We start from the raw sequence: 12,069 nt of genomic DNA, 5'->3' as shown, positions 1-12,069 counted from the left end.
ATTTGTGTATGTGATTATATGTCAGTATTACCTTGTATATCCCTGTATGTTGTGGTTGTTCAGGTGCTTATCTGATAGTTTCTTGAAACTATCGATGTTCCCCACTGAGACCACCACCTGTGGAAGGGAATTCCCCACCCTTTCCGCTCTTATGCCCTACGATCGGTCCATCTGATGAAAACGGTCTGATGGACTTTTCCATCAGTTATCCGATGAAGCTGACTGATGATCAGTCGTGCCTACACACCATCAGTTCAAAAACCGATCGTGTCAGAACGCGGTGACGTAAAACACAACGACGTGCTGAAAAAAATGAAGTTCAATGCTTCCAAGCATGCGTCGACTTGATTCTGAGCATGCATGGATTTTTAACCGATGGACGTGCCTACAGATGATCGTTTTTTTCTATAGGTTTTTTTATCCATCAGATAATTTTAAAACAAGTTCCTAATTTTTTAACCGATGGATAAATTACCGATGGGGCCCACACGCGATCGGTTTAGTCTGATGAAAACGGTCCATCAGACAAACCGATCGTGTGTACGCTGCATTACAGTAAAGAACCCTCTACTTAGTTTAAGGTTGAACCTCTTTTCTTCTATTTTTAATGAGTGGCCACATGTCTTGTTAAACTCCCTTCCGCAAAAAAGTTTTTTCCCTATTGTGGGGTCACCAGTATGGTATTTGTAAATTGAAATCATATCCCCTCTCAAGCGTCTCTTCTCCAGAGAGAATGAGTTCAGTGCTCGCAACCTTTTCTCATAACTAATATCCTCCAGACCATTTATTAGCTTTGTTGCCCTTCTTTGTACTCGCTTCATTTTCAGTACATCCTTCCTGAGGACTGGTGCCCAGAACTGGACAGCATACTCTAGGTGCGGCCGAACCAGAGTCTTGTAGAGCGAGAGAATTATCGTTTTATCTCTGGAGTTAATCTCCTTTTTAATGCATGCCAATATTCTGTTTGCTTTGTTAGCAGCAGCTTGGCATTGCATGCCATTACTAAGCCTATCATCTAATAGGACCCCCAGGTTCTTTTTCATCCTAGGTTCCCCCAGAGGTTCTCCCCCCAGTGTATAGATTGCATTCATATTTTTGACACCCGAATGCATTATTTTAAATTTTTCTACATTGAACCGCATTTGCCATGTAGTTGCCCACCCCATTAATTTGTTCAGATCTTTTTGCAAGGTTTCCACATCCTGCGGAGAAGTTATTGCCCTGCTTAGCTTAGTATCGTCATTAAATACAGAGATTGAACTGTTTACCCCATCCTTCTCTTTTATGAACAAATTAAACAGGATTGGTCCCAGCAAAGAACCCTGGGGGACCCCACTATCCACCCCTGACCATTCCGAGTACTCCCCATTTATCACCACGCTCTCAACTCGCCCTTGTAGACAATTTTCAATCCAAGTACTCCGTGGTCCATGCCAATGGACCTTATTCTGTACTGTAAACGTTTATGGGGAACGGTGTCAAATGCTTTTGCAAAATCCAGATACAACCTGTCTATGGGCCTTCCTTTATCTAGATGGCAACTCACCTCCTCATAGAAGGTTGATAGATTGGTTTGGCAAGAACGATTCTTCATGAATCCATGCTGATTACTGCTAATGATACCGTTCTCATTACTAAAATCTTGTATATAGTCCCTTATCATCCCCTCCAAGAGCTTACATACTATTGATGTTAGGCCTTATCTGTAATTCCCAGGAATGTATTTTGGGCCCTTTTTAACCGCTTGCCTACGGGGGACTTTCACCCCTTCCTGCCCAGACCAATTTTCAGCTTTTAGCGCTGTCACACTTTGAATGACAATTGCACGGTCATGCAACACTGTACCCAAATAAATTTTTTATGATTTTTCCCCACAAATAGAGCTTTCTTTTGGTGGTATTTGATCACCTCTGCAGTTTTTATTTCTTGCGCTATAAACAAAAGAAGAAGGACAAGTTTGAAAATAAAACACAATATTTTTTACTTTTTGCTATAATAAATATCAATTTTTTTTTAAAACAATTTTTTTCCTCAGTTTAGGCCAATACGCATTCTTCTACATATTTTTGGTAAAAAAATCGCACTAAGTGTATATTGATTGGTTTGCGTAAAAGTTATAGGGCCAGATTCACAAAAGAGATACGACGGCGTATCTCCTGATACGCCGTCGTATCTCTGTGATACGATTGTCGTATCTATGCGCCTGATTCATAGAATCAGGTTACGCATAGATAGCCCTAAGATCCGACAGGTGTAAGTGACTTACACCGTCGGATCTTAGGCTGCAATTCTAGGCCGGCTGCTAGGTGGCGATTCCATTGCGGTCGGCGTAGAATATGCAATTGACTAGTAACGCCGATTCACGAACGTCCGCTTTGCCCGTCGCTGTAAATTTACGTCGTTTCCGTAGAGATACGCCGCGTAAAACTAAAGCTGCCCTCTAGGTGGTCTAGCCAATGTTAAGTATGGCCGTCGTTCCCGCGTCGAAATTTCACGTCGTTTGCGTAAGTCGTTTGTGAATGGCGCTGGATGCCATTTACGTTAACGTCGAAACCAATGATGTCCTTGCGACGCCATTTAGCGCAATGCACGTGGGGAAATTTTAGGGACGGAGCATGCGCAGGAACGCGCCTAATTTAAATGGTCCCCGCCCCATTTGAATTAGGCGGGCTTGCACCGGGCGGATTTACGCTACGCCGCCACAAGTTTACAGGCAAGTGCTTTGTGAATCAAGCACTTACGCTGAAAACTTGCGGCGGTGTAACGTCAATGTAACACGTTACGCCGCCGCAGCGTAGGGCGATTCTACGTAAATCTGGCCCATAGGGTCTACAAAATAGGGGATAGATTTATAGCATTTTTATTATTATTATTTTTTTACTAGTAATGGCGGCGATCAGCGATTTTTATCGTGACTGCGATATTGCGGACACATCGGACGTTTATACAGCGATCCCTGCTATAAAAATGCATCGATTACTGTATAAATGTGACTGGCAGGGAAGGGGTTAACACTAGGGGGCGATCAAGGGGTTAATGTATTCCCTAGGGAGTGATTGTTACTGTGGGGGGAGAAGAGTGACTGGGGGAGGTGACCGATGGTTGTCCCTATGTACAAGGGACACACCATCGGTCCCCTCTCCCTGACAGGACATGAATCTGTGTGTTTACACACACAGATCCACTTTCCTGCTCAGTTACTGGGCAATCGCGGGTGCCCGGCACTGGGTCCCCAGTGACGCCCCCTAGTGGGTTTTAAAGGCGCAACGTCATATGACGTCCACCCAGAATAACAGAGTCTTCAAAAGACGGCGGGCGGTTGACAAGTGGTTAAATATTGGTGCTACATTGGCTTTTCTCCAATCAGCTGGTACCATTCCAGTCAGTAGATTATCAGTAAAAATTAGGATCAATGGTCTGGCAATTACTTGACTGAATTCCCTAAGTACCCTCGGGTGCAAGCCATCTGGTCCTGGTGATTTATTAATGTTAAGTTTTCCAAGTCTAATTTTAATTCTGCCCACTGTTAACCATGGAGGTGCTTTCTGTGATGTGTCATGAGGATAGACATTTCAGTTTTGGTTACTGAAGCCCCCCCATTCTTTCGTGAAGACTGAGGACAAGAATACATTCAATACCTTTGCCATCTCCCCATCCTTTGTAACCAGAGGTCCTTCCTCATTCTTTATAGGGCCAATATGGTCTGTCCTCCCTGTCTTACTGTGGATGTAAACCCAATTTATAAAATTTGAGCTGGGCACATATATCTGCAAAAAGCTAAGTCCACTGTGATCGCTGTTACCTAAATTGTCCCGTATTTCCACACCGTGATCAGGTCTGTATTGTTGGTAATCAGTAGATCTAGTAATGCTTTGTTTCTAGTTGGTGCGTCTACCCATAAAATTGTCCTGCAAGACATTTAGGAACTGGAGAGCCCTAGATGAATGCGTGGTTCCCTCCACCCAGTCTATGTCTGGATAATTAAAATCCCCCATTATGATAACACTTCCCACCCTTCCTGCTAATCCAAATTATGATAAGAGATTTGTCTCCCTCTCCTCCTTCAGGTTAGGGTGCCTATTGTATACTCCCAGTATTATTTCCCCTTTAGCTTCATCGCTTTGGAGCTCTACCCATAAGGATTCCACCTCCTCCCTAACTCCCTTAGTGATGTCATCTCACACATCCACTTGTACATTATTCTTGATATATAGGCATACCCCTACCCTTTTTTTACCCTCTCTATCCTTGCGATAAAGGGTATACCCTTGAATGGTTGCCAGCCATTCATGAGAGCTGTTGGGCCTGTTGTGTTGATGAATCCCATGCAGCACTGGGAATCGTGATCCCCAGGTAGCACATGGAAGAGGCCCAGGACAGGAGTAGTAAAAATTCTTGTTGCAGCAATAGGCATGTGACAGATCCCCTTCTCTGCACTTAAAAGCATTCAAAAACATCAAGATCTTAAAGCGGGGGTTCACCCTATCGATTTTACCATAAAATCAGGCATTGTAGCGCGAGCTACAGTATGCCTGTCCCGAATTTTTTACCCCCGTACTCACCTTGTTCTCGTAGATTGAAGATACCGGGGAATGGGCGTGCCTATGGAGACGGAGGATGATTGACGGCCGGCTCTGGCGCGTCACGCTTCTCCGGAAATAGCCGAAATAGGCTTGGTCTTCACGACGCGTGCGCATAGCCTGTGCGCAGGCGCCGTGAAGAGCCGAGACCTACTCCGGCTGTCTTCGGGGAGAGTGACGTGCCAGGGCCGGCCGTCAATCATCCTCCCTCTCCATAGGCATGCCCATTCCCCGCGGAAGCCGAAAAATACGATCTCCGATTACAAGGTGAGTCCGGGGTTAAAAAAATCGGGACAGGCATACTGTAGCTCGCGCTACAATGCCTGTCTCGATGGTAAAATGTGTCGGGGGGGGGGTGAACTACCGCTTTAAATTCTGAATGCTTTCGATTTTTACAAAAAATGACGCCAATGTTTTCAGAGTAAACTGAAAGTGATGTAATCGCTTCCCGGTTACTATTACGAACAGCCAATGGAAGGGAAGTGGTTAATTTCCCTAACAGGGACACCGACACCAATAAAAACAGGTTCTTATCCTTCTACACCCTATTCAATCCAAAAAATATATAATTCTGCTTTTAGATATGGTTTAATCCGATTTCTGAAAAATTAACTATATTGAACAGTCATATTGTTACTTTTATAATGATAATAAAACTATAATTCCTAAAGAGAAAAACATATATGTGGGGGCGGGTGCTGAATCAACTCATTCCCTTTGGAGATATCATCTCTACCATAATAAACGGAATATACAGAAATGAGAGTACGTTAAACATGGGACTTCGTTACACCTTTGGAGGTATGTCATTTATTATTTTATGTATTACAGGTATGGTATAGCGCCATCAATTTACATAGATATATTGTACATTCACATCAGTCCCTGCCGATGAGGAGCTTACGATCTAAAGTCCCTAACTCGCAACCATACATAAACATACTAGGGCCATTTTAGACAGGAGCCAATTAATCTTGCAGCTTGTCTTTGGTGTGTGTCAGGAAACCAGGGTACCCCGAGGAAACCCACGCACGCACAGGGAGAACATTCCAGGCAGGTGGTGCAGTGGTTGGGATTCGAGCCACTTACATAGTGCTGCCAGGCGAAAATGCTAACAATTTAGCTGCTGTGGTGCCCAAATGTATTCATTAAAAAACATATTAAAACCAAACATCCAAGTTAGCTATTCGATGTTGCTGTATATAAGGCCTTGAGACCAACCTATGAGGGTCAACACGTTTCGCAGGGAACTCCGTTTCATCAGGACCTGGTAAATTAGTAAACAATCGTTTATTTAACTGTATTGTTACAGCACTTTTACATTGGGATCCCAGGTCCTGATGAAGCAGAGATCCATGTGAAACGCGTTGACCCTCATTGGTTGATCTCAAGGCCAAACATACAGTAACATTGCATAGCTAACTTGGGTGTTTAATTTTAAAATGTTTTTAATGAATATATCCATCACATCTCTAAATAAAGTGATAATCTTTGCTATATCTTTATCTTGTTAGACCTTTGGAGGTATATTTAAAGGCCCATGTGTAGCATATTTTCATTTCTGTTTATAAATCCTAAAGAGCAAGTTCTCCTTTTTACAGCGCCGTGAGGCGATTTAGTTCGCATTTGTAGCGTTACTCACTCGCTCATACAAGTTACTCACTCACAAACAATAAAGAGGTGAACTGATTTCAAATATTCTGACCACCCCTATGGACCTCACTGCGCACAGCACCTGTGATAACCCATACTGTTAAAGCCACACTGCAATGCACTGCCCCCTTTAATGAGTATTCATCATAATGTTCACGATTGCAAGCATCAGCCATTGGTCAGCACCAACACATGACCATGCTGACCAGTGAGATGTGCGCTTTCTTCTGGGGCACCTTACCAGAATAAGAAGCCTTGTATGATCTTCTCATTGGTCAGCATGATTACATGGCTGCGCTGACCACCGGGGCTGCGTATTACAATGCACAAATCATTACACCAGCAGCACAGAGGTGTATTTGCAGCGGTGGTCCTGAGAGGTGGCAGGGATAGTTAGTCAGTTCATACTTTTATTTTTTGTGAACAGGTGAACTTACCCTTTATGTAGCTTGTGCTGTTTCTTATATACAAATGCCTTATAATAACATAAGTAGACATTTCCTATTATGGCTATTATATTAGGAAGATGTTTCTATTGTGTGTTTAACAGGCACCATTCTTATTTCTTCTTTTAAATATTTCTCCATTGCTAGCTAGTGACTTCAGTTTATTTTTATATTGTTTTGTAGAGTAAATCTGCTGCGAGTGCCACAAGGGAATGGACTGAACAGGAGACTCTTTTATTGCTAGAGGTAATCTTTAATGGACAGGTACATCAATGCATTTCATGTAAATGTAACATTATGGCAATAATTTGAGTTTTTCTTTTCTTTCTGTCCTTTGCAGGCTCTAGAAATGTACAAAGATGACTGGAACAAGGTGTCCGAACATGTTGGCAGTCGCACTCAAGATGAATGTATTTTACACTTCCTGCGGTTGCCTATTGAGGACCCATATTTAGAGGACTCGGAAGCATCTATTGGTCCGTTGGCCTATCAACCTATACCATTTAGCCAGTCTGGCAACCCTGTAATGAGTACTGTAGCCTTCCTGGCCTCTGTGGTGGACCCTCGTGTAGCATCCGCTGCAGCCAAATCAGCTTTAGGTATTCATTACATAAATTTATTATATTATAGGCAGTGAACTTAATAGTTGCATTTGACAAGTCCTAGAGTTTTAGGACCTCTTCCAGTCTCAAAAATATAGTCGGATGTGGTAGATTTAGAGAAAAATGGCACTTTGACTGTTAGGATGTTCACTAGAAGGGATCTGAGCTCCAGTATTCTAGTTAAAGTGGTTGTAAACTCTTACTACCCAGTGAAGTGACTGTCCTCGGGTAATACACAGAGGTTAAATAAATCCTCCTACATAAGGTATATCTGTTTATCTGCAGTCTTCTCTTCTTTACATCCATTCAAAAAGTCCAGGATTTATAAAGCTTGTCTGAGCTGTCAGAAAAAGTTACACTCTGCAGAGCTCAGTTTGGAGAGCCCTGGGAGCTAATTGGAGGGAAAGGACATCCCCCCTTTACTTAACACACAAAAACAGAGCTGAGGTTGTCAATCAGTTTGAGGTCCCTCCCCTGTCACCTTTTTTCTCATGGTGTCAGGAAAATCTGTCAGAAGTGATTCATGCTGATAGCAGAGGAACAAAGCAGCAGATCGAAAAGACACTTGGTGCTCCTATTTGAGACAAGTACACACTATAGATGGTTATGCTTTGTTCATATTTCATGTCTGAGGTTTACAACCACTTTTTTTTAAAGACTTTACTGTGCTGGCGCGGTTCTCAGTAGTAAATATGGATTGTTGGGTTTCAGTCTCTGGTGGTGTGTGTGTGGGGGGGGGGGGGGACAGGGGGCACAGCCACTTCAGAGAAAGGCTCTATTTACAGAAGATTAGACATTCTGAAGTTACTCCTTCCATGGGAGGTTCATACACTTCTCACTGGTACACTTAGGTAACCTGAAAGTTGTTGAACTAAAAGGCACCCCTTATAGAATTAGATGAGTCAGAAGAAGCTCCCTGAGACCTCTTTTATCTTTTCTTGCTTCCCTTTTTCTATCTTTCCTGGGCTCTTTCCCTTGTTTCTTGTTCATCCACTTTTCTCTTCTTTACCTTTTGGTTTCTCCATTTAACTAACATATAAACCTAATGGGCCTTTAGAACATGGCCTGGTTATATTGTTTTTGAGTTTTCAGCTCTTTCTTGTTGTTTTTTTTTTCTGTGATCAAATTGTGGATTTGCAATTTCTTTGGTCTGATGTTTCAGCTAACTATAGAATTAACTCTCCAATCAGAGTGCATTTTCACTTTTTGTGATGTTGTGAAGTTCTAGATTTACACATCTTTTTGTTGTATGAAACTACGGCAATTCCCATATATTCACAAATACTGTTTGCTTTCGAATTGCTATGCCGTTGCCTCTATTGTGTATGTTATAAAGACAATAAAACCTTTTGTAAAAGAAAAAGATAGTCAGAAGTAATAGTATGAACATTTGATTGTATCAATAACTTGTTGCTGCTATTCTTTTTTTATTTTTATTTTTTAGAGTTTGTTTCTAAAGCCCCTTTCACATGGTCGGACCATGTGCAAGCAGATGCGCCCCGTGTGGAAGGGGCCTTACTGATTATCTGTCATCCTTTGTATTTTATTACTAGCTCTTCTGGTAAAACAGTTGCTAAAATGTTTTTTTTTCCTCATTCCTAATAGAGGAGTTTTCCAAGATGAAGGAGGAGGTTCCCACAGCATTAGTAGAAGCCCACGTCCGTAAGGTGGAAGATGCAGCAAAAATAACTGGCAAACCTGACCCAGGTTATGGCCTCGAGAGCAGTGGAATTGCTGGCACTACTTGTGAAGAGAGTGAGCGAATAAGTGAGCGAATAAGTGAGCGAATAAGTGAGCGAATAGGTAAGCGCAGTCCTTATATTTTTTTAGTCGTTTTCTGTTATCTGTCTGCTATAATTATTACTTCTAGCGATTATACTTGGAAGAGTCATCCTTTATGAACTGTGACCCAAACGAAAATTACAGGTACCACTCGAGGCTCCACCAGTTCTTCTTCTGTAGTAACCGATAAGTTCCACATTGGAGATGTGGCCTGGTTGGAGCCTGGGCTGAGGCTGTCTTACACCTTCTTACAGGGATTTGCAGATACAGTATGTGCGACTTCCAGGACTTTCCCCTTTTGCATCAGATCCCTTTATACACTTCATAGGTTATGTAGAGAGATGGAGACATGTTATACTTGAATTCATTAACTGACAAATAGTTGTCTGTTGTAATTTCTGTATGATATTTGAATTTTTTTTTTGTAGAGGAAAATACTACGGAAGAACCTCCTTCAGAACCACAGCCCACAGAAGAGAGGAAAGAACCAAAGGTAGCCCTAAATTTTACACAACATGATTATTTTGCACTTAAAGGATAAGTGCTCTTTATGCAAAGTGCAATAATATTTTTTGCCCTGACCTAAACAAACCCACCCTGCAAGATCTGGGGTAAGACGCCTGCTAAACCCAAAGGGAGGCCTTCATCAGCATAAAGGTATACCTTCACTTTTCTAGGTGAAGGGATGTGCATTATTCCCGATGGGTTCATAGATAGTTTGCCATTCAGCCATCTAGGTTCAGGGAATGCCCATTCAAAATGACAGACTAAACTCTTACCACCAGTGCTCTCTTCAGCTTCTAAACCTTCCTGTGCCACCACACAGACTACCAGACCTACCCCTACCCCAATGGGCCTCCTGTACTAGCTCGGTCTCAGGAACTGTATCCCAACCTGGCCAGTGGTCTCTCTACCAAAGAATACATTTGTCTCTTTTGGAACATGTGGGTCCAGCAGTTTTGCATGGAATGCATTAGATCTGCCATACCTGTCTGTCCCCAGTGAGGACCCTCTGGCCTTTCTTGTCGGCTAAGACATATATATACTGACTGACATTCTCCCAGGACTTTGACCTGGTCTTACCTCTGCACTCCAGATTTTCTCCTAGGTGCTGGTCCCATTGTTATCCATTGTGTTTTCTCATGGCACCCCCTTTGTGGAACACTCAGGGGACCTCTAATGGAGAAAACTGGTTAATTGGGAAACTGGCGCTCCAGGAGGTAATGCCCTTGAGATGGGATATTGTGCATTTACTGAAAAAGTCATAAGAATGATCATAAAATGGGCCAAAGGGAAAGGGGGTTGTTTAAAAAGAGATAGCCATCCTCAGAGTGTGCCCAGAAACTCTGTAAAACATGTAAAATAAACAGGGAGGGGGAGGCGCCACTCTGAGTTTAGTATTAAAGTAGAAACATTTATTGCATAAAATTAAAAGCACTTACAAGATATAAGTGGAAGTCATACTCATCAAGAGGTATACAGTCGTGGCAGCTCTAGTTTGTCCCACTGGCTCCACACGCGTTCTGTATTGCTGGTGGAAAGAGTCTGGTGGATGTTGTTTTGCTGGATGGATGGCTGTGCTTCATTCAGAGGAACCAGGAAGCTCCACGCTGACCAGCTTGAACTGCGGAAGATGAAATTCCATCACCAGCATGGGGCGGGAGGAAGGGATCAGGACTGTTTGTATGAGGAATATGCTATGCGCTTGGAGCTCACAGCTCCTTCTACTGGCCTGCTGCTCTCTGCGGGAGAGCATCAATAAATACACTCTCGAAAGCATTACGTCCGCGGCCGTGGAACTACAATGGTCAGCGGACTTAAAACAGTGGGATAAAAGAGTTAAAATACTTTCAAGTAATAAAATATGGGACATAAAAAGGTCTAGCAATATAAAAATTGACATCAAATGTAATATGGAGCACATATTGAGCTAAATTGAAAATTCTGCTAATTTGCAGGGACAGCAACATGTGTATATAGACATACCTACATATAAAAAATAAAAAAAAGTGTATAAAAACTTATTTATACATACATACATACATAAGGATTATGTTATATAAAATTCATATGTGCATATAGAAGACAGGTGTCATAATATGTATATGTGTGTACTCCTTGACTGCACCAACATGTGTAAGTGCTGCCTCCCTATAACCATAAAAAGCAACACATCTGTAATATTACATATAAGAGATGGTTACTTACAAATACCACCACCCCCAACCGCAGACTAAGAACCCATCGATGTCCAAATTCAAAATGATGACCATAAGGGTCCACTGTAAAAAAATGAAATGATGTTAAAGAAACTGGTCTATATGTGCATGTGTTATAACAAGGTATGTATCTCAAGCTCTTCATTGAGCCCCCCTGGCGAGAGAGTATTTAAAGAATATATCCAGAAAGTCTCCTGCCGGCAAAACTGTTTAAAACACTCTGCAGCAGGAAGATTTCTGGAGATGGCCTCAATCACCCAAACTTGGAGACCCACAGTGGATTTTTGATGTTCCATCAGAAAGTGTCTGGGGACACTGTGTTTGTCACATCCCTGCTTAATGAATCGCCTATGCTTGCCAAATCGGCGTAGGGGACAGATAGTCCTCCCTACATACAGGAGGCCACAAGGGCTTGTCAGTCATTATATAACATACTCACTAGAGCAATTATGGAACTCTTTAATGGTAAATCTCATTCATTTTGTTGTGTATGTTTTTTGCCCGTGATGAACAAATTTACACGTAAGGCATAGTTTTTTCTGCCATTGGAACGTGCCTACTAGTGGGATGAGGGAAGCACTAGGTGCTATTTGGCTTTTAATGTTTTTGGCCCTGCAGTAGAAGACTGGGTTTCTGTGTGAAAGACGAACCCGAGATGGGATCTTTCAACAAAATTGACCAATGTTTTGATTTGAATGTTTTCCATTTTTTTTGTAGCAATAATGGAATTGTGTCGTAAACCGTATTGGTTGGGGTTCATCTGATATGATGGGCTTAGGCAAAGGCT

The 12,069-nt window shown here is 42.3% G+C and overlaps 1 protein-coding gene across 10 annotated transcripts in view; it reads left to right on the top strand.

The window, feature by feature from the left end:
• The window catches only part of SMARCC2 (SWI/SNF related, matrix associated, actin dependent regulator of chromatin subfamily c member 2), a 113,899-nt gene that overhangs the window by 74,435 nt on the left and 27,395 nt on the right, over positions 1-12,069 (top strand). For all 10 annotated transcript variants that reach the window (XM_040341106.1, XM_040341110.1, XM_040341103.1 and 7 more), the window contains exons 19-22: positions 6,863-6,925; positions 7,020-7,278; positions 8,887-9,084; positions 9,492-9,556. In XM_040341106.1, the coding sequence (XP_040197040.1) occupies positions 6,863-6,925; positions 7,020-7,278; positions 8,887-9,084; positions 9,492-9,556 (585 nt within the window). The remainder of the gene's footprint in view (positions 1-6,862; positions 6,926-7,019; positions 7,279-8,886; positions 9,085-9,491; positions 9,557-12,069) is intronic.

Source organism: Rana temporaria, chromosome 2, assembly GCF_905171775.1.
Source record: "Rana temporaria chromosome 2, aRanTem1.1, whole genome shotgun sequence".
Taxonomy (NCBI): Eukaryota; Metazoa; Chordata; class Amphibia; order Anura; family Ranidae; genus Rana; species Rana temporaria.
This window is presented reverse-complemented; position numbering and strand designations above follow the sequence as displayed.